This window comes from Podarcis tiliguerta, assembly GCF_965153285.1.
Source record: "Podarcis tiliguerta genome assembly, chromosome: 13".
Classification (NCBI taxonomy): domain Eukaryota; kingdom Metazoa; phylum Chordata; class Lepidosauria; order Squamata; family Lacertidae; genus Podarcis; species Podarcis tiliguerta.
The window spans coordinates 271,424-298,769 of NC_139546.1; the positions used below are offsets into that span (position 1 = coordinate 271,424).

The 27,346-nt window shown below is 43.4% G+C and overlaps 1 protein-coding gene across 6 annotated transcripts in view; it reads right to left on the reverse strand.

The window, feature by feature from the left end:
• KIAA1671 overlaps positions 1 to 27,346 on the reverse strand; it is a 78,869-nt gene that overhangs the window by 15,291 nt on the left and 36,232 nt on the right. For all 6 annotated transcript variants that reach the window (XR_014503932.1, XM_083407329.1, XM_083407328.1 and 3 more), the window contains exons 2-4: positions 16,640 to 16,758; positions 890 to 1,130; positions 622 to 799 (exon numbers count right to left, since the gene is read on the reverse strand). Coding sequence is in view for 5 of the 6 variants with exons in the window: in XM_083407329.1 (XP_083263455.1) it covers positions 622 to 799; positions 890 to 1,130; positions 16,640 to 16,758 (538 nt within the window). In the remaining variant the exon portion in view is untranslated. The remainder of the gene's footprint in view (positions 1 to 621; positions 800 to 889; positions 1,131 to 16,639; positions 16,759 to 27,346) is intronic.

Here is a 27,346-nt window from a genome sequence, read left to right on the forward strand (position 1 = left end):
GCTGCTTCCGGAGAGAAGCCCATCGCATGGGCCATTGTGTTGTGGGTGGCAGCTGTGTTTTGGTCCGAGCACAAATGCAGCTTGGGAAAGTATGAAGTATGAATCACCGTGTGCTGCTAAATGGATTTACGTCCACATTTGTATTTACTATAGCTTTATTGTATTCTCTCTCATATTAATTTGTTCACCGTTTTGTGGGTCTTGGCCAGAAAACAGTATAGAAACAAGTGGACGAAGATGATGATGAAAGTCTCGGAGCCAGCACTGATGGGTACTTCCAACCTACAAAGGCGGGAAGTGCCCAGTTCCATGTGCTTTTGGCTAAGGTCTCCCACCTCACCTCTCCCTCACAGTGAACCATCCAGATAGGAAGCTAGAGAGAATGTAGCTGCACCTGACAATGTATCCGTTGGACACTATTCTAAGGGCACAACGACCAGGCACACAGCTCTGTGCTATCCAACACCCTTTCAACGTGCTCAAGGATGGCAAGTAATCCAGGTTCAAATTGGCTGGGATCCTGCAACTTGGCTCGCTTACTTGTATCACTCATGGAACTATTTGGCAGATTCTGGGGATTTGGGACAGGTTATATAGCACAGGACACCTTCCCTCTGCTACCTGTGGAGCCCTTGAACAACCACGTGCTGTCTGCCTCTTCTGTCACAGAGAGCCGCTGCTCAGTGTCTCCCCCGGAGCTTCTTCTGAGCGAGTGGGAAATTGGGGCTCGGTGCTGGCGCCTCCTTTTGCTGAGCTGCACGCGGGTTTTCAAGACACTCGAGTCCAGCACAGGAGTTTGCTTTGAGAAGAACAAACACACATGCTGTCAAACACAGACCTGCAACACTGCCTGCAATGTGTCCCTCAGGGACATGCCTCAAGAACTTACCTCCAGGAAGGAGAAGTCTGGGCCGTCCCCTGCTAATGCAGGGGCCTTAGCCCTGTCTGCAGATTCTACATCTGTGCTGAAGCGGTCCAGACTGGTGCTCCTGTGGTCCCTGGAGGAATCGTGCTGGTCGGTTGCAGAGGCAGGATCTGTTTGAGAGGAGAAGGACGAGAACCGGCTGCTGGGGGGCTGTTTCCGGGCTGAAGCCATGTTGCTTTCTGAGGAAGGGGACTCTGGCACAAAGCTACGACAACCAAGAGGAACAGAGCAGTGGTTAGCCAGAGGAATACAAAGCAGGGAAGGCTGGGTGGTGACTGAATCACCTCCCAACCCAGGAGACAGCTGCCTCTTGAAGCAGGCTGCTTAAAGCTCAACCTCACCTCCTGTGTTTGGAGGCCCACCTTTCTTGTCCCCAGAACTGACTCAATGGCACAAACAACATGTGGAGTGCTATTTTCCCTAGAGGCCCACCCAAATGTTAAGATCAGAAGAGGGGGCCCTTTTGGTAGCTCCCTCAGGATTGCAGGGTGGGGGTGGGGGGCTGGAGAGGGCCTTCTCTGTTGCAACCCCTGAGTTGTGGGACCTGCACTATACAGCCTTGGGGAAATGCCGAAACCCTGGCCTTTGGCACCTGAGATGTGTATCTTTAGGATCCCTCTTAGTTCTGTGATTCTAAATTGTTTTAAACTGTTTTTGATGCTGTTTTTGAGTGCTGTAACCTGCCCTGGGACCTTAGGGAGGAGGACAGTTAATGAATAACAGTAGTAATACTGACAATAACCTATTATCTCACTTGGCATTCTTCCTTTCTTGCCACAGAGCACAGGAAGTGGTATGTTTACAAAGCCAAGGAGAGGCAGGGGGTCCCAGGATGCCCTGCAACACTGAAGAGTCCAGGTACCAAGGAAGAAAACACCCTGAAGAAAAAGCACACCAAATGCATCAGGAGCAAGGAAGCCACAGTGTGCACACTGACTGCATCTTGGAAGGAAGTGCAGAACTGCCACTTCCATGAAGAGAATGATGGACATTTAAAGAGAAAAGCCCCAGTGATCATACCCAAAGAACCATCTTGTCCCTTACTCTTTCCCCACAGTAGTTAGCCAGATTGGGAACCCACACACTGCATGCCCACAGGCTTCTATACACAACATCAGACCAATGGTTCAGGTTGAAGGGATTACCTGGGGCTGCTAAGAGGCAGCAGAGGGGGGTGGAGGTATAAAGGAGTATCAGGCTTTGGAAAGCCTGGTTGTCACATGCAGGAGGCGTTTGAGAAGAATGGAAAAGCAAAGCCCATTTCAGCCTGGTCCCAGATGGCTAAAGACTGACAGCTCCCTCCATGAACCCCTATGGGACCTAGGCTGGCTTTTGAAACCCTGGGGGGGGGGGTCTCCTCTCCTGTGAAGGGCTGTTGTCCACGGCAAAAGACAAAGGGGGCCAGCAGCATTACTGAGCACTCTTTCTCTGTGCAACCTGTCTGCTTCCTTGCCTCAACTCTTCCTTTGCTTCAGCACCCCCCTCCCCACAATTATTCACCCTCTATTAAGACAGATCTGAACTGGTCACTTGCAGAGGACCACGTGGAGTTAGGCAGGCTCCCCAGTCCCAGTTCAGCAATTGTTCTGGATGGTAACTCAGTGACATCCCCTAAAGGGACCCTTCCTGGCCAAATCAGCATTCCCAAATGGTTTCTAACAACAGCAGCAGAAGAAGCGTGGAATAGTTTGACAACCTCCTGGGGCCTGGCTGTTCTTAGCAGGTGGCCACCTGGCTGAGACACAAACTCCACCCTCCCACCCCAGGGAAGGCTGCTCACGTCTGAACTCACCAACAGTGAACAGAAGCCTGAAACAACTAAGCATCATCTCACAGCACCATTTCAAGAGGCTGCTGCCTTAAAAAGACACGGAACAGGCATATTTCTCAAGCTCTGGTGCCGACTGATTGAGAGGCAGACAGGCCTTGAAACGAGAACACTCAAGAACAGAATCCTTAGGCAGCTTCTTCTGCCCAGAAATGGCAGCACCAGGCAGCCAAAGGCAGCCTCTTCTCATCAGCTCTCCAGGTCAATTAAGACCACCTCCTAATGAGCTCCTAATGACCTCACCATTTGTAATGAAGGATATCTTTAACTCAGGGATCAGCAAACTTTTTCAGCAGGGGGCCGGTCCACTGTCCCTCAGATCTTTGAGGGGGGGGGGGAATGAAAGAATTCCTATGCCCCACAAATAACCCAGAGGTGCATTTTACATAAAAGCTCACATTCTCCTCATGTAAAAACATGCTGATTTCTGGACCATCTGCGGGCTGGATTTAGAAGGCAATTCGGCTTGATCTGTCCCCTGGGGCTTAGTTTGCCTCAACTGAATTTGCTTAGTTTGCTTTAACCGAATATGCCCTGATGTGGAAGAATGTATAATTTGCTGTTGAAATGGAACACTCAGGATGAAATGGTGAAATCAGCTATGATTAAATGGGCACAAGCTGTTGGACATAATATAATGATGGCTGACTGGGAACAGTTATGGACCACAGGTATGAAATTTACCGCATGTAATGCCTTAAGAGAAAACATAATGAAAATGATTTATAGGTGGTACATGACACCAGTCAAGCTTGAAAAAAATTATCATTTGCCCGACAATAAATGTTGGAAATGCAAAGAGATTGAAGGTACATTCTTTCACCTTTGGTGGACATGCCAAAGACATTCTGGGAGATGATCTATAATGAAATGAAAAAGGTATTTAAATATACCTTTCTGAAGAAACTAGAGGCCTTTCTCCTGGGCATGGTCGGCCAATTGGTGTTAAAGAAGGACAGAACTTTCTTTATGTATGCAACAACAGCAGCAAGAATACTTATTGCAAAGTATTGGAAGACACAAGATCTACCCACCCGGGAAGAATGGCAGATGAAGTTGATGGACTACATGGAACTGGCGGAAATGACTGGCAGAATCCAAGACCAGGGAGAGCAGTCGGTGGAAGAAGACTGGAAAAAGTTTAAAGATTTTTTACAGAAATACTGCAAAATTAATGAATGTTAAAAGATTGTTGGAATGAAGTTATATGGCTTTAGTAGAAATGTTATAAGGACTTAAGTATAAATAGATTAATGGAATTTTAAAAGTAAAATAAGGTTAGAATGTGTTAAGATAATTATTTGACAGATAACAGAGGAAGATGGAAATGAATTGCTGAAACATTTGACAGAAGTGGAATACAAAAAGGGAGGTGTGAGGAGGTCGGTGAAACTAGTGAATGAAAGATATTGAAATTGTTTGAGTGTTTTAAATTGTTTTGTTTGGTTTTGTTTAGTTTGATGTGTTTAGTGTTATGTAGTGTCTTTTTATTGTATTGTATTGTATTGGTTTTTATTTTTCTGTTTTTGTTTGGTTTTGCAATGTTTAAATTGTTCAAAAAGCAATAAATATTATTTTTTTAAAAATGCATCTCTGGGTTATTTATGGGGCATAGGAATTCATTCATTTCACCCCAAAAAGTATAGTCCAGCCCCCCACAAGTCCTGAGGGAAAAAGTTTGCTGCTGGAAAGGTTTGCTGACCCCTGCATTAAAGGATGGACCTCTGCCTGGAAAGATGGATAACTGATGTTATACAGTGGTTCCGCTCCTTTCTCCTGGGTCGTGTCCAGAAAGTGGTGGTGGGGGATGAGTGTTCAGACCCCTGGGCTCTCACTTGTGGGCTGCCTCAGGGTTCCATCCTCTCCCCCATGCTTTTCAACATCTATATGCAGCTGCTGGGAGATCATCAGGGGGGTTGGGCTGGGTGTCCATCAATATGCAGATGATACCCAGCTCTACCTCTCTTTCAAATCAGAACCAGTGAAGGCGGTGAAGGTCCTGTGTGAGTGCCTGGAGGCGGTTGGAGGATGGATGGTGGCTAACAGATTGAGGATGAATCCTGACAAGACAGAAGTACTGTTTGGGGGGGGGGGACAGGAGGTGGGCAGGTGTGGAGGATTCGCTGGTCCTGAAAGGGGTAGCTGTGCCCCTGAAGAAACAGTTGCACAGCCTGGGAGTCATTTTGGACTCACAGCTGTCCATGGAGGCGCAGGTCAATTCTGTATCCAGGGCAGCTGTCTACCAGCTCCATCTGGTACACAGGCTGAGTCCCTACCTGCCTGCAGACTGTCTCGCCAGAGTGGTGCATGCTCTAGTTATCTCCCCCTTGGACTACTGCAATGTGCTCTATGTGGGGCTACTTTTGAAGGTGACCCAGAAACTACAACTAATCCAGAATGCGGCAACTAGACTGGTGACTGGGAGCGGCCACCGAGACCACATAACACTGGTCTTGAAAGACCTACACTGGCTCCCAGTACGTTTCCGAGCACAATTCAAAGTGTTGGTGCTGACCTTTAAAGCCCTAAACAGCCTCGGTCCAGTATACCCCCATCGTTCTGGCTGGACACTGAGATCCAGCGCTAGATCCGGTTCCCTCGCTGTGAGAAGCCAAGTTACAGGGAACCAGACTGAGGGCCTTCTCGGTAGTGGCACCCGCCCTCCCACCAGATGTCAAAGAGAAAAACAACTGCCTGACATTTAGAAGACATCTGAAGGCAGCCCTGTTCAGGGAAGTTTTTACTTTGTGACATTTTAATGTATTTTTAATCTTTGTTGGAAGCTACCCAGAGTGGCTGGGGAAACTAAATTATTATTATTATTATTAGCCCTCAGATGGGGCAAAGGGGAAAGTTAGCCCTGGGGTGGATCTAGAAAGCCTTGGCATGAATAAGAGGAGAAGGAGAGGGAGACACTTGACCATCAGAGTGTGATACAAGAGATTAATTTCATAAAAGATGAAAAAATGGAAAGCTGGACGTCAGGGGAGCTCAAGGACAAAAACAGTGCACTTTAAAAGTGTTGAGCATGACAGGATAAGGGCTTAAGGTACCATGTTCACAGCAATGGGAAGAAACACCCATGGTGCTATGGGAGGTGCAGAGTATAGAATAATAGAACTGGAGTTAAAAGGGACCCCAGGGTCATCTAGTCCAACCCCCTGCAATGCAGGAATCTCAGCTAAAGCATCCATGACAGATGGCCATCCAACCTCTGCTTAAAAACCTCCAAGGAAGGAGAGTCTATCACTTCCTGAGGGAGATTGTTCCACCATCGAACAGCTCTTACTGTAAGAAGTTCGTCCGGATGTTTAGTCGGAATTCCTTTCTTGTAACTTGAAGCCATTGGTTCAAGTCTTACCCTCCAGAGTAGGAGAATACAAGCTTGCTGCATCTTCCATCGGACAGCCCTTCATATATTTGAAGAGGACTATCATATCTCAGTTCCCTCTTTTCCAGGCTAAACATACCCAACTCCTTCAAGAGCTCCTCATTTGGCTTAGTTTCCAGACCCTTGATCATCTTGGTTGCCCGCGTCTGCATACATTCTAGCTTTTCAACATTTTTATTAAATTGTGGCACCCAGAAATGGATACAGTATTCCAGGGGTGGTCTGACCAGAGCAGAATAGAGTGGTACTATTACTTCCCTTGATCAGGACACTACATTTCTGTTGATGCAGGCTAGAATAGCATTAGCTTTTTTTGCAGCTGCACCACCCTGTTGACTCATGTTAAACTTGTGGTCCACCAAGACCCCAAGATCCTTTTCATATGTACTGCTAGTTAGCCAGGTGCCTTCCATCTTTTATTTGCGCATCACACTTCCAGTTTCCTGCCGAGCGGAATGGCAGCATGAAACTGATCGCTCTGTAAATAGTGATCATTCTGAGGCTTGCAGAGACAAGAGTGGAGCGTGCCAGGGCTAGGCACCCCCCCCCCACACACAAAGGTTCACTGAGGTTAGTGAAGTGTTGAGTGGTCCATCAGAAGCACCAAGCTCCCACCGCCCACCCAAGAACCTTGCTGAGGGGGGAGTGTAGTGGAGCGCACTCCAGGCTTCATCGCAGCTCTGCCTGCTGAAGTCACAGGCTGCCGCAGCAAGCAGGAGATTTGCATAACAACAATTGAAGCTGAAGAACAATAAGCAGTTTAAAAGTTATTTTATCCAAATAAAATAAAATTTGGCAAAACAGAAACTAAAGAGGAAGTCAACTTCCATTTTCTGGCAATCTGCCAACTGCAAGGCAAGGATTTGTAAGTGCTTAAAAGACAATATTGGACGCTTCCATGGTGACAACTATATTTTCTGGTCTTCCACTTGAGGCGCCATGGAAGATGGCTGAAAATACCATCACTCCAGCTCCCATGGGGTAATTAGAGGCTGAGAAGCACGTAATCAGCCTCCCAAAATCTTCCTGGGGTATGGGAAGATGCAGTGTCATCCGCGGATGCCCAACAAACCAGCCCCAATTTCATAAAGAAGGAGGGGATGAGGGCACTGGATGGAAAGCCCCCGAGGGAGTCTGGATTGCCCAGACGCTGTCTCTGCAAGCGCACCAAGTTCCATTTCTTAAGAAGTAATAGTGCCACTGTATTCTGCTCTGGTCAGACCTCACCTGGAGTACTGTGTCCAGTTCTGGGCACCACAGTTCAAGAAGGACACTGACAAACTGGAACGTGTCCAGAGGAGGGCAACCAAAATGGTCAAAGGCCTGGAAACGATGCCTTATGAGGAACGGCTAAGGGAGCTGGGCATGTTTAGCCTGGAGAAGAGGAGGTTAAGGGGTGATATGATAGCCATGTTCAAATATATAAAAGGATGTCACATAGAGGAGGGAGAAAGGTTGTTTTTTGCTGCTCCAGAGAAGCGGACACGGAGCAATGGATCCAAACTACAAGAAAGAAGATTCCACCTAAACATTAGGAAGAACTTCCTGACAGTAAGAGCTGTTTGACAGTGGAATTTGCTGTCAAGGAGTGTGGTGGAGTCTCCTTCTTTGGAGGTCTTTAAGCAGAGGCTTGACAACCATATGTCAGGAGTGCTCTGATGGTGTTTCCTGCTTGGCAGGGGGTTGGACTCGATGGCCCTTGTGGTCTCTTCCAACTCTATGATTCTATGATTCTAAGATGAAAAACTGGATTTAAGTTTTGGACATGCTTCGAGTGAGGAGGGGGAAATTATTCTGCCAATTAAGCCAGCCACTGAGATACGGAAAAAGGATAACATATAAGTTGGTACGTTGAACGGAACGGAACGGGAAGGAAGGGGTAAGCCCTTTTTACTATTGTATTCTGATTCTGAATCGTTTACATCATTTATAGCAAGCGAGACTGAAAAGTTTTCTATTTGTTTATATAAATATGTCTCTAAAACTATAAACTGTGTGGAAAAAACAATATTATATAATTAAAGCTTTTGATCTTTGAATTGCTTGGAAGAAGATAAAAGATTCTCCAACTGTTGATATTAGACAGAAGCAGGATCTCATTAGCCGCTGGAGGATGTTAAAATTTTTTGGATGGTTTCCTAGATTGTATTGGAGGATTCATGACACATTTTTAATTTGGAAAACCACCATGATGGAATAAGACTGAGCTGCAGAATTATAAATAGTCATAGGGGGAGGTGAGCCTTTAATATGCTACTGTATTTGTACTTCAAGTCCGATTTGGTAAATCTCCCCTAGAAAGGCTAATGTTTGATGCAACCGGTCTGGGAAAATTAATGAGCAGACACTTATAACTGATTACATCGGAACTGAGAGAAGATGGCGGCTGCCAGCAGCGAAAAGACTTTTGGATTCGGCAGAAATACCAGCATGTGAGGAGATACTGCAAAGGACAGAGGGGTATCATACACATAAAATTCACACAGAAACACACCATTTTACTTCAGCTCGCTTGTAGAAACAACTCAGAGGCCATGAAAGAAGGAAAACAACAGGAAGATTTAAAGGAACTATTAGAAATGACTATCAAAAGCAGTAGAGATATGAGATGATCAGAGCCCTGCCCCCCTGAACTTGAAGCATGGGAAGTCCCAATAAAAAATTAATAACTCAGCAGAATATTTGGATTATTTGATATGTATATGTATAATTTGGAATACTTAATGTGATTTGATTGGATTGTTAAAATGGAAAACTTAATAAAAATTATTTATTTTAAAAAAAGAGAACTATTTTTTTTTCATTTTTGGAATTTAACAGGATTGGTTTTGACACTAAACTTGGAAGGTGCTCTATTAGTCCTGATTTGGAATAATATCCTTTAAATTGGAGCTTGACAAAAGAGCACCAGCTTTCTGGATTTTGGATTAATAACACCTGGATCTCCACAATCAGACCCAAAGCTAAGCAGGTGAACACTCACCCAACTCTGGGAGGGACCCTCGGGAGGGGAGAGTGCCTGGAATTAGCTGGAGGGCATACGTTGTGAGAAATAATATGAAGAATGATGAAGAACAGTGTGTAAGGAAAATATCATATTAATTTGGATTTACAATTATTTTGGATGTATAAACATTTTGGATTTACAATTTACAATTACCCACGTGTGACAGGAACTATTTGGAAGTACTGAAAGACCCGGGTATAAGGCGGTATATAAATTCAGTAAATAATAATAATAATAATAAAATAAATAAATAAATAAATCAAAAGAACTGAGCAGCCGTGAGCAGCATTACATTATTATTATTATTATTATTATTATTATTATTATTATTAACTGTGCCTACGGTTTAATCTTTAAATTGTTTAATCTTTAAATTCCTATAAACCTTAAGTTACATTGTCCATATTTGCTAAATGCATACTCTTTGTATTGGTAAACATACCATGTCTCTGCGAACAGTTTGATTTTTTTCATTTCCATCCTGTTTGCTCTTGTTATTAGGTTGAGAACCGAAACAAAAATCTAAGAGGTGGCCTTGAACAACTAATAAGAGCAGGGGTAAGCAAGCTAAGGCCCATGGGCCACAAGCGGCCCACGGGGGTCAATTAACCAGCCTACGAGCCGCCCCCGAACTGAGCTGCCTGCTCGGCGAGCCCCCGCGCGCTGTGCTAAACCGGTGCAGCGCAACTCGCTTCTGTGGTGCCGAAAATCGCGTCTGTGCATACTCAGACGCCGAAAATCTCACCTGCGCAGCATACGCCGGAAATCACGGCTGCGCATGCTTATGCATGCACACGATCTGGCTCATGGAGGGATCTCCAGTGGAGTGAACCAGCCCAAGCGAGATAAACCTTGCCGACCCCTGGATAAGAGTGACACTGAGAAGCCATTGTTTTGCCAGTGTTTTTAATGTCTGTTCTTAAACAGACATAAAATTGTAAGTAAGCAAGGGATGGCATCGCCAACTATAAAGAAGTAAAGGCCTCTCAGGTCGATGAGATTCAGTTCCTGAGGGCAGTATAGCATCTGAGATGGTTTCCATTTTGGGAGACTTTAAAAAGGAAATGCTGGCACAAATGCAAACACAATTTGATAGTGTCAAGGAGGATATTAGGGGGGAGATGGAAAAGCATACAAAAAGGTTGACAGATGCCATGGGAATAACCTTTAAAAATTTGGAGACCAAAACTCAAAAAACGGAAAAAGTCATCCAAGAATTGCAGGAAGAACAAGAGGTAATTAAGAGCGACGTGAGAGGTCTGTCGGGCAGGCAGGACCAATTTGAGCTACAGCTTGCCCTCCTTGAGATGAGGTAAAAATCCAATGTTCTCAGAATAAGAGGTTTGCCAGAGAAGGAGGGATAAACAAGATTTGTTGACATATATAGCCAAGACAATTGCTGATTGGTTGGGGGAAAGTCAGGAGTATCTGGAAGAATCAAGTTGCTACCAGGTTTCATTTGAAGACTTCTGGAGCTAGAAAGCAACCTGGAGACTCCTTGGGGTCAGGGGAGCTATTCTCCAAAAAATTATGAAAACAGTCTCCAGGTTGACAGTAATGAGGTGGCCATTTACAAGGAAATCCCCCCGATTTTATGACAAAGACGCCAGAGAATCCATTATATAACAAATGGTTTGATTAAAGCCAAAATAAAATTCAGATGGGAATTCCCAGAAGGAATTTCCTTTAAATACAAAAGCAAAAAATATAGATTGGCAAATGAAGATCAAGCACACGAATTCTGGCAAAAGTATGGCAGAGATTTTCAATTTGATAACCTATATACAGTACTAGGCCCTCTCTGCCTGGTAGGAGGGACAGGTCAAGATCCAATGGGACCAGCAGGAGGGACAGGCAGAGATCCAATAAGCGGAGCAACAGGAGGGGATGTAGATAACTTATATAATCAAGACAAAGGGGAGTATTAGACAAGGTCGTAGGGAAAAACAAACAGTAAAACAAAATGGCAAATTTAAAGGTATTAAGTTGGAACGTAAACAGCTTAAATAATAAAATAAAAAGGAATAAAATATATAATTCTCAAACAAAATTTAGATAGTTTGTCTTCAAGAAACACATATAGCAAGCAAATACCAAAGAGTCCTAAGTAATAAAACATTAGGAATGGAATTTATAACAGCAGATAGATCAAAAAAAGTGGAGTGGTCCTTTATATTAAATCAAAATTTGAGCCCAAACAAATTTTTAAAGATGACCAAGGAAGAGTAATAGTGGTACAGATCGTGGTGCAGGGCGAACAATTTTTATTAATAGGAATCTATGCCCCTATTGATAAAAAAACCGGACTTTTATAAGAAATTAGAGACTGATTTAATGGATTTCGCAGATCAGAAAAGGATATTGATGGGTAATCTGAATGGAGTCGTGTCATTGTAAATGGATAGAACGATTAGGAAGAAGGATACTGAACAGGACTGACTCCCAAAAACCTTCTGTGAGATGGTGGGCAATTAAAATTTGCTAGACATTTGGAGAAATAAACATCTATTAGATAGGGAATTCACTTTCCATTCAAAGTGCATGAAAGCAGTGCAAGGATAGATGCGATGTGGCTGTCTAAAGAATTAGAACTGAAGGTAAGGAAAATATAAATAATGCCAAGAACAATCTCAGACTACAATCCTTTATTTTTAGAAATGCAAAATGAAATACAATCCACTTTTAGATGGAGATTAAATGAGGATTTATTAGATTCAATTTAAAAATAAAATTTAAAAAAGCACAAAAGGTATTTGGAGACTATTTTGAGCTAAACCTAAATAAGGGTACGAAAGCACAGATAGTATGGGATGCTAGTAAAGCGGTTATGAGGGACTAATTTATCCAACAAAATACGTATAGGAGGAAATAGAGAGAAAAAGAAGAGAGAAATATTAGAGGCATTATTGAAAAAAGAAAAAGAACTAATATGCAAACCAAACAAAGAATCCACAAAGCAAGTAATAAAATTATTACAAACACAATATTCAATGATCATCAATCAATAAATAGAGTGGAAAATTAAAAGAATGAAATAAAAGTATTTTGAATATGCAAATAAACCAGGGAAATTATTAGCATGGCAGTTGAATAAAAACGAGCAAAAAAATAGCATAAATAAAATAAAATAAAATGGAAAAAATATAGACAATTCAAAAGAAATTAGGAAGCCTTTTGTTAAATATTTTACAGAATTATATAGGAAAGGATGTGAAAAGGGGAAGGATATAGATGAATATCTGAAAGCTAGTAATTTACCAAAAATTAAAGAAGAAAAATTAGAAATTCTAAATGCCCAGATAACAACACAAGAAATATTAGATGCAATTAAGCAGGCAAAAACAGGGAAATCGCCAGGAACAAATAGACTATCAGCAAAATATTATAAGAAATTAAATAATCAACTGTAATACCATTACAGGAAATAATGAATAAAATCTTAATATTAGAGTCCAAGAGACATGGAAAGAGGCTTATATAACTTTGATTCCAAAATAAGATGCCAATGTGGCATCAATGAAAAGTTATAGACCAATTTCATTATTAAATAATGATTATAAATTATTTGCTAATAATTTATAGAATTAGAATGAATAGGATGAAAATAGTAATGAATGAGTATATACATCATGACCAGGTAGGATTCCTTCCAGGCAGACAAATGAAAGACAATATAAGAAACATTATAGATATTATAGAATACCTGGAAGTGAGAAATGAAAAACAAGCAGCATTAATGTTTATAGATGCTGAAAAAACCTTTGACAATGTCTCTTGAGAATTTATTGGGGGGGGGGGGGAGTTCAGAAAAGGAATTCAAGCTATATATTCAAATCTAAAAAAGAAATTAATTGTCAATTAGGTGGTAACAGATGAATGTAAAATACATTCCCGTTATCACCTTGGTCCTAGAAGTCCTGGCGAGAAATATAAGGGCAGATGAAAATATTAAAGGAATAAAAGTATGGAAAAAGTCATACAAATTGAAAGCCTATGTAGATGATCTGGTAATCACAGTTGAAGATCCCAAAAATTCTCTTTTGAGGCTGATAGAAAAATTTAGGAGTTTGGGCAAGTAGCAGGATTTAAATTAAATAAAAGTAAGACCAAGTTATTAATTAAAAACTTAACAGAAGCAGATAAAAAGGAATTATTTCAAACCATGGAAATAGAAACTCATAAAAAAGTGAAATATTTAGGGATCTGGCTCTCAACTAGAATTATCAATATTTATAAAGACAATTATGAAAAATGTTGGAATGAGTTAAAAAGGAATCTAGAAATATGGGGCAAAATGAACCTATCATTATTAGGAAGAATTGCAGCAATTAAAATGAACGCATTGCCAAAAATGTTGTTTTTATTCCAGACAATAACACAGCCTGCTTCAAGAAATGGCAAAAAGGTATTTCTAAATTTATTTGGAAAGGGAAGAAACCGAAAATAAAACATAAAATATTAACAGATATTAAAGATAGAGGCGGATTCTCCCTTCCAGATTTTAAATTGTATTATGAAGCGAGCTGTGTTACTTGGATCCGGGATTGGGTCAAATTAGAAAATACTGATTTATTAGACCTGGAAGGACATGATAATAGATTTGGCTGGCAATGTGTATTTATGGTACAGTAAAGGGAAGGTACATAAAGGCTTCCATAACAATATAATTAGGAAATCATTAATAAAAGTATGGGGGAAATATAAAGATTTATTATAACAAAAAATGCCCTGGTGGGTTGCCCCAACAGAGGGAATATCAATCAAAAGGATAAATATGGAAACTGGATTATGAGGAGATTAGAGACTTTGTCTGCAACACTGCGAACTAAATGAGGTTTTTAAAGAAGATAACAAGAAAGGATTCGGTTATACCATATCTAGATTCCAAAGAGAAATTACAGAGGATAGTAATAAACTTTTAAAGAAAATGTATAATTTATTGTTAGAATGGGAGACGAAAGACGAAGAGGTTAAATCGGTAATGATTAAATGGGCACAAAATATAGGTCATAATATACAAATGGAAGACTGGGGAAAGTTATGGAAAGTAACTTTAAAATTTACTGATTGTGTATTGTTAAAAGACAATTATATGAAAATGGTGTACTGATGGTTTATTACACCAGCGAAAATAGCCAAAATGTATAGAACAAGCTCCAATAAGTGTTGGAAATGTAAAGAAAAAGAAGGAACGTTTTATCACATGTGGTGGAATTGTAAAATAATTAAAAACTATTGGTACATGATTTATAATAAAATGAAAAGAATGTTTAAGATAACCTTTGCTAAAAGACCAGAAGCTTTCTTATTAGGCATTTTAGGTCAAGATTTGCCAAAAGACAAGAAAAAAATATTTATGTATACTACAACAGTGGCTAAAATTTTACTAGCTCAAAAGTGGAAAGGCGATGAAATGCCAATGAAATAACAATGGCAAGAAAAACTGATGGAATATGCTGAAATGGTGAAGTTGACTGAAAGACCTAAAGATAAGGACAATATTGACTTTTAAAAAGACTGAGAACCTTTTATGATGTACATACAGAAGCAACATAAGGAAATGGACTCACTTGTAGGGTTTGAGTAAACACTTACAATCAACAAATAGAACATAATAATGAAGTATAATCTTAACTTTACTATATTAGGGAATAAGATAACATGCAGGAGAAGTGAATACGTTATAAACCAGAAAGGGAAGTTGGGGGAAATCGTGGGGTGGGGGTGTAATTGGAAATCTATTTTGTGACCATCTTACCATAGAATCATAGAATCATAGAATCATAGAGTTGGAAGAGACCACAAGGGTCATCGAGTCCAACCCCCTGCCAAGCAGGAAACACCATCAGAGCACTCCTGACATATGGTTGTCAAGCCTCTGCTTAAAGACCTCCAAAGAAGGAGACTCCACCACACTCCTTGGCAGCAAATTCCACTGTTGAACAGCTCTTACTGTCAGGAAGTTCTTCCTAATGTTTAGGTGGAATCTTCTTTCTTGTAGTTTGGATCCATTGCCCCGTGTCCGCTTCTCTGGAGCAGCAGAAAACAACCTTTCTCCCTCCTCTATGTGACATCCTTTTATATATTTGAACATGGCTATCATATCACCCCTTAACCTCCTCTTCTCCAGGCTAAACATGCCCAGCTCTCTTAGCCGTTCCTCATAAGGCATCATTTCCAGGCCTTTGACCATTTTGGTTGCCCTCCTCTGGACACGTTCCAGTTTGTCAGTGTCCTTCTTGAACTGTGGTGCCCAGAACTGGACACAGTACTCCAGGTGAGGTCTGACCAGAGCAGAATACAGTGGCACTATTACTTCCCTTGATCTAGATGCTATACTCCTATTGATGCAGCCCAGAACTGTATTGGCTTTTTTAGCTGCCGCGTCACACTGTTGGCTCATGTCAAGTTTGTGGTCAACCAAGACTCCTAGATCCTTTTCACATGTACTGCTCTCAAGCCAGGTGTCACCCATCTTGTATTTGTGCCTCTCATTTTTTTTGCCCAAGTGCAATACTTTACATTTCTCCCTGTTAAAATTCATCTTGTTTGTTTTGGCCCAGTTCTCTAATAATCCAGTAGGGATTATGTTAAAATTTGTTCATATATATATATATAGTCCCTATTAAAATTCATTTATATATTTAATAGGGACTATATATATTTAATAGGGACTATAGATATAGATATACATATAGATATATATATAGATATAGATGATATAGATAGATATAGATATAGATATAGATATATAGATATAGATAGTCCCTATTAAAAATCATTTTGTTAGCTTGTGCCCAGTTCTCCAATCTGTTGAGGTAATTTTGAATTTTGAATCTGTCTTCTGTGGCATTAGCTCCCCCTCCCAGATTGGTGCCATCTGCAAATTTGATGAGCATCCCCTCAATTCTTTCATCCAAGTCGTTTATAAAGACATTGAACAACAATGGGCCCAAGATAGAACCCAGTGGTACCCCACTTGTCACTTTTTTCCAGGATGACAAGGAACCATTAACCAATACTGCTTGGGTTTGGTCAGTTAACGAGCTACAAATCCACCTAACAGTTACATTTTACCAGCATTTTCACAAGAATATCATTGGGGACTTTGTCAAAAGCCTTACTGAAATCAAGTCCAGAAGCTCAAAAGCCTCTCAGTTCTGCAATTCTGTACAGCTCTTGCTTACCAAGCCCCCTGTGATATACAGCCTTCGCTCTGCCCCCTTTGCAAAAGGGGAACTGAAGCTTAGAGGAAGCACCTCTGCCCAAGGACACAGATCAAGGGCTCAGTTTCCAAGGTTCAAGCCCATTGCAAAAGTGCTGGGATCAGAAAGAGCCACTGCCCAGCTCCCATCCATTGTAAGAGACTGGGAATGAGAAAGGTAGATCCCAAGTGAATCCTGACTCCAAGGTGGGAGCAGGCCCTTCTCCCTTACAAAGGGATCCGTGGACCTTGGCTGCTCAGGGTTGCCACCCCAGGAGCCTCACCTGTCCACACTGTGCCGCTGGTCGCTCCAGGTGCCATACTGACTGTCCGTCTCTTGCACAAGCGTGTCGGTGTCCTTGGCTTCTGCAGCTGGCCTGCCAAAGCACTGCTTCAGCTGATCCTGCAACACACAAGGGGGGGGGGGAGAGCATGCATTAGCCCCTTCTAGGGCAAGGAACAGCTAGCAGGTCTAGGGAGTGATGGTGAATAAAGGGTCGTGATGCCTGTTTCCTCCTGGCACTTAGCAGGGTGTGGCCTCCCCAAGGGGCTTTCCAAGCATCCCACCCCCCACCTTCTATAGGGAATCATCTGTAGAAACTGAGAGGTGTACCCTTGTTCCATGGCTGCTTGCTTGTTCTTATAAACAGCCCCACAGCAAAGGGCCAAAAATATGGGGAAGTCACCTTTAAAAGGACAACTTTCAAGGAGGCTGAAACCTGGTGTCACTTAAACTGCTCTAGGTATTGTTGCTGTGTGAGGGCTATGAGCATCCTTGACTAGAAAGTCAGAGGGGATTCCCAGGAAGAGTAATGGGGGTGGGGCTCCTGGGTCAGCCTTCTTGCACCATGCGGGAAAAGAGTTAGAAGGACTCACAGAAAAATAGCAGGGTTCTCTCACAAAATGTGCCAAATTTTCCTCTTAGGAAACAGTGCATAGACTCATCTTGCCTAGACAAAGCTGGTTAAAGAAACCAGTGAACACCCCAAAATCTGGTACTGAGTGTTCCTTTCTCTCACTTTATACATTTTTATTTTCTGTTTGGCTAACCTAAGGCCCGGGGGCCAGATCCGGCCTAATCGCCTTCTCAATCTCAGTCTCAGTCAGTTTTATTGCACATAGCCAAAGGCTGCCGCAATGTACACAGAATTATTTGACAATTAAAGGAAAATTACTTCACCCAGGGAAGTAATTTTTCCTTTTTTACTTCTCTACTTTTTAACTTACTGAGATTCTAACAGCACCTTCTTGTCTATGCCTTCTCAATCCGGCCCGCAGGTGGTCCGGCAATCTCCGTGTTTCTACATGAGTAGAATGTGTGCTTTTATTTAAAATGCATCTCTGTGTTATTTGTGGGGCATAGGAATTTGTTCATTCCCCCCCCCCCCAAAAAAAAAAATATAGTCTGGCCCTCCAAAGGTCTGAGGGACAGTGGCTGAAAGAGTTTGCTGACCCCTGGGCTAACCTGTTCAAGGTCCTTCTTATCTTGCCCAACCCCTTTTGTTTACGGAATGCCCATCACAGGCCTGCTCTCTCTCTCTCGCTTGGCAACTGTGCCACGATTAGGTCACTACCAACAGGCAAAGCTATTGAAAAATAATATGGTACATGTTAATTAATGGAGACAGCAAAGCAAAAGAGCAGAATAAAGCTAGGTCAGCCCAATAAAAGCCCTTTGTTTTATGCAGTTCCATTCCAGCCACCAAATGATTCTGGTCCCTTTCACCCAGCCTATCATGACAATCGCTTTTCATTAAAAAAGAACTATGTGCTTCCTTTGCCAAGGCCCTCTGAAACCCAAAAAAGTTATTTGATTTGCTCTCAGTCCTGCCATCAGCATCCCTCTAGAAGGGAAGTAAACACAGGAGGAGGTTCTTCAAGCACTGCCAGGGTCCTCAAGCTCAGCTGCTGGCTGGCCACACTCTTCCGTCCTCAGAACCTTCCCAGCTCAGGGAAGTAAACACAGACATGTGACACACCAGCCACAATGTTAGCAACAGAGGAGTGATTTGCTAACAACACACACCAAGAGTGGCCACTCCAAAGGATTCCAACTAGTGCACTGCTAATGGCAGGGACCTTTACAACACAGACACAGACTCCTTTCTGTGCCTGAGGACACTGCGAGAAAGTACAGCCAGGGGTAGCTCAGGAGGGCAAGTCCCAGCCACAAACAAGGAGGCTCTCTGTTTAAGCCCTGGAGATCTACTCAGATCCCAGAACCCAGGTTAAAGTCTTAGTTGAGACCAGACCAAGTGGCTACTGGTGAGACAAGGCAGAACTTGAGTAAGAACTTGTCCAGTGGACAGCTTTGCCATGGTGTCCTCTGGGTTGTTGTCCAACAGAAGCCACAGAAGACCTTTAAATATTTGCTTTAAAAATTCTTGTGCTCACTGGAAAGGCACCTTCCACTCAGAAGCACAATCAAACCCCTTGTTTGAGTCATTGTAAGCTTCACCAGACCATAATCTATGGGTTCTTGTGCCAGAAGAAGAGTCTGATATCCCGCCTTTCACTCCCTTTAAGGAGTCTCAAAGCGGCTACCATTCTCCTTTCCCTTCCTCCCCCACAACACACACTCTGTGAGGTGAGTGGGGCTGAGAGACTTCAGAGAAGTGTGACTGGCCCAAGGTCACCCAGCAGCTGCAGGTGGAGGAGTGGAGACGCGAACCCGGTTCCCCAGATTAGGAGTCTACCACTCTTAACCACTACACCACACTGGCTCTCCAACATCCTGATGGATTGGGGCTCTCCTCTCTCCAAAGCGGGGTGACTTTGCATTGACCCACAGGGAAAATTCAGAAGAGCTTCTGGCTGGGCAACACAGGTAGGGGAAAAAGGCTTATTGTGAGAAAAGCCCTGGATGTCGGGAGGGGGAGAAATTCTATTTAGTCTGCATTTAAAGACAAACTGGCCAAACTCCCATATTCCAAATCAAATGTGACTCAAATCACAACCATCCCTTGAAATGTGCATTTCTTTAAAAATATTCCAGTATAGTTCCCTAGCCAAGTAATGTGTCCAAAAGTGCAGATAAAAGCTGCACAGATTAGTGAAATGCATTGTGTTAGGCCGGGGAAATTGGTATGCATGAATTGGGCACAATTGCATACAGAATGTATTCAGATAAATTCACACCGAAATGCTGATGAACTTTCATGAGCTTCTTCTAAAAGAAAAGTTCAAATTGTTGCAAGAATGTGGAGAACTAAATTTAAGGTTGGAAAAATAAGAAATAGAGAGAACTGATTTGGATTGTGAGAAACTGTGGAATGCTCTAAACTACTTGACCCAAACCATATGAAAGTTTCCAGTGTATTAGTACAGCTGCTCTACTAAGGTAATGGAGACTCCGTGGTACAACATTTTTGTTTCTAGACTCAGTCTTGGGGAAAGAGTTTAGAACCTCCACCTCAATGAATATCTTGAGGCATACAACCACCACATGTTATTTATGCGACACATTAAATACCTGCTGGAACATGCAGGGTGTGAGGTCGGGAGCCACACCACCAAAAGAAGGCCCTGCAGTCAGCTGGCCAGAGCAGGCCATGTGAACCTACAGGAGCTTCTGAGTGAAACTCGCTAACTAGTCCGCTGGACAGGAGCCTGGTTACTCACCACACTCACCATCAGCAATGGGAATTTAAAAAACCCAGTAAATGTTGAAATGGAGAACAATGAAAAATCTACATTTTTAACACTCCTCCTGTGAGTAAAAAGTCTGCTAAAGGGACAGCTTGAATGTGTAACCCATGACTGTGTCATGAAAGATTAATGGACTTCAATGTCTGTACACTAATGCACAAAGCATGGGAAATAAACAAGATGAGCTTGAGCTCTTGGTACAGCAAACTAAATATGACATAATAGGCATCACTGAAACCTGGTGGGATAAGTCCCACGATTGGAATGTAATAATGGAGGGATACAATCTATTTCAGAGAAACAGACCAGACAAGAAAGGAGGAGGCATTATATGTCAGGGATATGTATACCTGTGAAGAGATCCAAGATTTAGAACCTCAAAGCCAAAGTGAGAGCATTTGGGTCAATATTAAGGGAGAGAAGAATAACAGTGACCTCATTGTGGGAGTTTACTATAGATCCCCAAGCCAAACGGAGGACATAGATGATGCCTTCCTGGAACAGATGGCCAAGCATGCAAAAGGAAGGGAGATAGTAGTAATGGGGGACTTCAATTACCCAGATATTTGTTGGATGTCAAACTCAGCCAAGAGCAGAAGGTCAAACAGATTCCTCACTGGCCTTGCAGACAACTTCATTGTCCAGAAAGTGGGAGAAGCAACAAGAGGAACAGCCATTTTAGATCTGGTCCTAACCAATGTTGATGACCTGGTTAGTGGGGTAGAAGTGGAAGGATCATTAGGCGCGAGTGATCATGCTCTTCTGAAGTTTACTATACAGCGGAAAGGAACAGCCAAGCATACTAGGACTCAATTTCTTGACTTTAAGAAAGCCGACTTCATAAAACTTAGGGAAGTGCTGGGTGAGATCCCATGGACAGTAACACTAAAAGGAAAGGGAGTTCATGATGGCTGGGAGTTTGTTAAGAGGGAGATAGTAAAAGCACAACTTCAGGCAATACCAATGAGACGGAAACATGGAAGGTGCCTAAAGAAGCCAGGGTGGCTATCTAAAGAACTTTTAACAGAGTTAAGATTAAAAAAGGATGTGCACAAAAAATGGAAAAGGGGGGGAACCACCAAAGAGGAATTCAAACAAATAGAATACTTGGCTAGTTTAGATGTATTCAAGTCACCAGGGCCAGATGAACTGCATCCAAGAGTATTAAAAGAACTGGCAGATGTGATCTCAGAACCACTGGCAGTCATCTTTGAAAATTCCTGGAGAACAGGCGAAGTCCCGGCAGACTGGAGGAGGGCAAATGTTGTCCCTTTTTTCAAAAAGGGGAAAAGAGAGGTCCCAAATAATTACCGCCCAGTCAGTCTGACATCAATACCAGGGAAGATTCTGGAGCAGATCATTAAGCAAACAGTCTGTGAGCACCTAGAAAGGAATGCTGTGATCACCAATAGTCAGCATGGATTTCTGAAAAATAAGTCATGTCAGACTAACCTGATCTCGTTTTTTGACAGAATTACAAGCCTGGTAGATGAAGGGAACGCAGTGGATGTAGCCTACCTTGATTTCAGCAAGGCATTTGACAAGGTGCCCCATGATATTCTTGTAAAGAAGCTGGTAAAATGCGGTCTTGACTATGCTACCACTCAGTGGATTTGTAACTGGCTGACTGACCGAACCCAAAGGGTGCTCATCAATGGTTCCTCTTCATCCTGGAGAAGAGTGACTAGTGGGGTGCCACAGGGTTCTGTCTTGGGCCCGGTCTTATTCAACATCTTTAGCAACGACTTGGATGATGGACTCAAGGGCATCCTGATCAAATTTGCAGATGACACCTGTCAGAGCTGGCTCCTGGTCCCAGCTCACCAAGGACCAACGCTAGCCGGTAGTAAAGTATCAAAGTCTTTATTGAAGAATAGTCTCCATTTCCAAGCCTCAGCGTCCCAGCTCTACGTCTGGACTCTAGACCGGCGAAGCTCCGTCTGAGTCTCCGCCCCCTGTGCACCAGTTTAAGACTCTAATCTTACTCCACCTCTTCCTTCTCTCTCTCTTCCTCTGGGTCCTACTACCCCCCGGGGTCTCCTCCCTCCTGGACTCTTCTGACGCAGACGTTGACCCCTCTGACTCCTCCCCCTCTCTTCGGCGGGCTTTAGGACCTGGCTCCCTACCCGGGCTGCCCACCTTGCCGCCCTCCTGTACATTTGAACTTGGCGCGCGCGCGCGCATTTAACTTTCCTGATGACCGTTTCCTCGCTCCCTGACGAGGGTGTGGTCACTCCTGCCTCACGTTCTCCCTCTGCCCGCGCGCCACCTGATCCCGATGCCTGGGACTCCTCCCCCCTACTGCACTCTGGGGGGGACGCTGGTCCGGATTTCCAGCTGCTACTCTCTGAGTCCCCTCTGGCCCCTTCTTCCCGAGGTGTCCCCCTGGGCACTCCCCTTGCCCTGACTATGGGGGCCCCTTTCTGTGAATCCTCCGAGTCACTGGAGAGACTCAGAGACCTCGGACTGCTGTCATCGCTGACATTTCCTTCGGACTCCTCCCCCTCGCTCTCCATTTCCTCCCTCTCCTGTGACTCTGCTCCTGAACCCCTGACAACACCAAACTGGGAGGGGTGGCTAACACCCCAGAGGACAGGATCACACTTCAAAATAACCTTGACAGATTAGAGAACTGGGCAAAAACAAACAAGATGAATTTTGAGAAATGTAAAGTATTGCACTTAGGCAAAAAAATGAGAGGCACAAATACAAGATGGGTGACACCTGGCTTGAGAGCAGTACATGTGAAAAGGATCTAGGAGTCTTGGTTGACCACAAACTTGACATGAGCCAACAGTGTGACGCGGCAGCTAAAAAAGCCAATGCAATTCTGGGCTGCATCAATAGGAGTATAGCATCTAGATCAAGGGAAGTAATAGTGCCACTGTATTCTGCTCTGGTCAGACCTCACCTGGAGTACTGTATCCAGTTCTGGGCACCACAGTTCAAGAAGGATACTGACAAACTGGAACATGTCCAGAGGAGGGCAACCAAAATGGTCAAAGGCCTGGAAACGATGCCTTATGAGGAACGGCTAAGGGAGCTGGGCATGTTTAGCCTGGAGAAGAGGAGGTTAAGGGGTGATATGATAGCCATGTTCAAATATATAAAAGGATGTCACATAGAGGAGGGAGAAAGGTTGTTTTCTGCTGCTCCAGAGAAGCGGACACGGGGCAATGGATCCAAACTACAAGAAAGAAGATTCCACCTGAACATTAGGAAGAACTTCCTGACAGTAAGAGCTGTTCGACAGTGGAATTTGCTGCCAAGGAGTGTGGTGGAGTCTCCTTCTTTGGAGGTCTTTAAGCAGAGGCTTGACAACCATATGTCAGGAGTGCTCTGATGGTGTTTCCTGCTTGGCAGGGGGTTGGACTCGATGGCCCTTGTGGTCTCTTCCAACTCTATGATTCTATGATTCTATTCTATCTTTAGACATCAAAATGTGCTATGGAAATTCTTCTACCAATGATGGGAAGTGTCAAGAGACACCCCAAAAAATCCTCCAGGCAAAACATTTGAAAGAGTTGCACCCCAGTTTGTGGTTGGGGGGCACATAGATGCAAGGCTGAGTTGCACACTTCTGCTATAGGCTGTTTCTTGGTGGGTCCATGTTGTCCACATAAAGTAAGAGGACTGGTACAGACACAGGCTGGCACCTTCTGGTGGCAAAATGGCGCTCTCTCTCTCTCTCTCTCTCTCTCTCTTATCCTTTGCATTTCAGCTGGTAGCATTTGATTGCAAATTCCTTCCACAGGTTGATCACAAACTTTGTAAAATAAAATAAAAAATAAAATAAAAAGCCCAAGTCTGTGACGTATGTGAGAAACAAACACCCCCACCCACCCATACACCCCTTTTTCAGAATATCTATGCTGCAGTTGGGACTGTGGCTGGTGAAAAGGTTTATATAACAATAACAATTTATTATTTATATGTCACCCATCTGACTAGGTTGCCGCAGCCACTCTGCCCCCCCCCCCCCAGTAGTAAAAACACAATTTGCCCCTATCTGAAATGCAAACAGGGGACACAGAAAGGGCTGAACTCCTCAATGCCTTCTTTGCCTCAGTCTTCTCCAATAAAGAAAACAATGCCCGACCTGAAGAATTTGGAGGAAATGATTCAGCAGAGGAAACACAGCCCAGAATAACTAAGGAGATAGTACAAGAATACTTGGCTAGTTTAGATGTATTCAAGTCTCCAGGGCCAGATGAACTGCATCCAAGAGTATTAAAAGAACTGGCAGATGTGATCTCAGAACCACTGGCAGTCATCTTTGAGAATTCCTGGAGAACAGGCGAAGTCCCGGCAGACTGGAGGAGGGCAAATGTTGTCCCTATTTTCAAAAAGGGGAAAAGAGAGGACCCAAATAATTACCGCCCAGTCAGTCTAACATCAATACCAGGGAAGATTCTGGAGCAGATCATTAAGCAAACAATCTGTGAGCACCTAGAAAGGAATGCTGTGATCACCAATAGTCAGCATGGATTTCTGAAAAATAAGTCATGTCAGACTAACCTGATCTCATTTTTTGACAGAATTACAAGCCTGGTAGATGAAGGGAACGCAGTGGATGTAGTCTACCTTGATTTCAGCAAGGCATTTGACAAGGTGCCCCATGATATTCTTGTAAAGAAGCTGGTAAAATGCGGTCTTGACTATGCTACCACTCAGTGGATTTGTAACTGGCTGACTGACCGGACCCAAAGGGTGCTCATCAATGGTTCCTCTTCATCCTGGAGAAGAGTGACTAGTGGGGTGCCACAGGGTTCTGTCTTGGGCCCGGTCTTATTCAACATCTTTATCAACGACTTGGATGATGGACTCAAGGGCATCCTGATCAAATTTGCAGATGACACCAAACTGGGAGGGGTGGCTAACACCCCAGAAGACAGGATCACACTTCAAAACGACCTTGACAGATTAGAGAACTGGGCCAAAACAAACAAGATGAATTTTAACAGGGAGAAATGTAAAGTATTGCACTTGGGCAAAAAAAATGAGAGGCACAAATACAAGATGGGTGACACCTGGCTTGAGAGCAGTACATGTGAAAAGGATCTAGGAGTCTTGGTTGACCACAAACTTAACATGAGCCAACAGTGTGACGCGGCAGCTAAAAAAGCCAATGCAATTCTGGGCTGCATCAATAGGAGTATAGCATCTAGATCAAGGGAAGTTATAGTGCCACTGTATTCTGCTCTGGTCAGACCTCACCTGGAGTACTGTGTCCAGTTCTGGGCACCACAGTTCAAGAAGGACACTGACAAACTAGAACGTGTACAGAGGAGGGCAACCAAAATGGTCAAAGGCCTGGAAACAATGCCTTATGAGGATCGGCTAAGGGAGCTGGGCATGTTTAGCCTGGAGAAGAGGAGGTTAAGGGGTGATATGATAGCCATGTTCAAATATATAAAAGGATGTCACATAGAGGAGGGAGAAAGGTTGTTTTCTGCTGCTCCAGAGAAGCGGACACGGAGCAATGGATACAAACTACAAGAAAGAAGATTCCACCTAAACATTAGGAAGAACTTCCTGACAGTAAGAGCTGTTCGACAGTGGAATTTGCTGCCAAGGAGTGTGGTGGAGTCTCCTTCTTTGGAGGTCTTTAAGCAGAGGCTTGACAACCATATGTCAGGAGTGCTCTGATGGTGTTTCCTGCTTGGCAGGGGGTTGGACTCGATGGCCCTTGTGGTCTCTTCCAACTCTATGATTCTATGATTCTATGATTCTATGAAAGAGTCTGATGTTCAGGCTGCTCTTTAAGCCAGCAGTTCTTAACGACTGCAAGCAAAAGTCATCACAAAGGCAACCTAAGAACACAGAAATTTCCTCACCATACAGAAGCAGTCGTATGACGAGTTCAAGGTGCCCTGCCCATAGCCAAGTTGCTGAGCAATAGCTCCCCTAGACCTGTAGCAGTCTTCTATGTCACTGCCTTGCAATGTAACTACTCACCAGAATTCACATGATGCATTCAAGGAGCAGCAAATAATCCTTGGTGCCTGCTTAGTTAAATACAGTTCTGGTCTCCACACTATCCCACTGAAAACATGACACACAACCAATCAATCAGCTAAAATACACCAACCCTCATGCACCTCTTAGCTAGGCTCAGGTTGGGGTGAATTTTCAGAAAAAGGAAATCCAGCCACTCTCACAAATGTTTGTCCACACACATCCTAGTTTCTAAGTCAGTGGATGGATTGGAATTTCTCTCAGAGGGAGATCAGATATACCAAGATGGGGCACAGAGAGGCAGTCTCTGGGATACACTTTTGGCTTCAGTGCAACTACAAAAGTATGCCCCTGCCCTGATAACTTTCTCCAGCCTTCCTAAAAAGCTATGGGCCACCTGCAACCCTAAAGTAAGACAACCACCAACTTTTGCAAAGTGCTTGAACTGCCAGAGGCAACCCCGGTAACCTGGTGACTAGCTACTAGCAAGCCTCCTTTCACAGTCAACCCGTGCAGCTTGTGCCTGGAAAACAAGCAACCCCCTTCTACCAGCACAGCTTTAGGAGTGCCTGCAGTTCCATGGCTGCAATGTTTAGCTAGATGGATTAAAAACCCTTTCACTGACTAAAAATGTGCCCTCAATTACTCAATGTGTTCTTTAAATCTATTTTTGATGCAATGAATTTTTAAAAAGAAAGGATGGCACAGCAGGCAGACGTGGCCTGTTTCCCTTTGCATTGTAAAAAAGGCCTCCAAGTTGTCAGCCTACTCCATCTTGGTTCCTGCCCTCCAAATGTTTTGGACTGCAACTCCCAGACAACCATGCCGGCTGGTGCTAATGCAGGTTGCAGGCCAGAACATCCGAAGGGCATTAGGTGGGGGAAGGCTGCTCCAAGGGCATTCTATAAAACAGAACTATTGCTTTTACACATGTACATATTTAAGTGATTAGACTGACCACAACATTTTAATCAGGTGACAATTTTAATGTCACTTTACTCAAGGTTTCCTGTCTCCACTCCAAATGAGCAGAGGGCTAACAGAGTACTCATGCCCAGCCTCCTGTTCTCACAGTGGCCAACCAGATGCGCGTGGGAAACTGAGTGATACAGAACAGGCACATATTTCCTTTAAAAAGTTTACTGACCACACAGAAATGTAAAGGCAAAATCCACATATTGCTCCCCAGAAAGCACACCAAGACACACACACACAAAATCCAAGCACCATTTCCAAATACTCACTACTGGATAGGTTAACTTTGCCCACAAGGATCTGAACATGGCCCAATGCCTTCTTCTAGACCCGGTGAAGAACCCCTGTCCAATGTGGAGATGGCGTTAGGCAGAGCAATTTCCTGAGTGAGAGACACCTTCCTCTCCCCT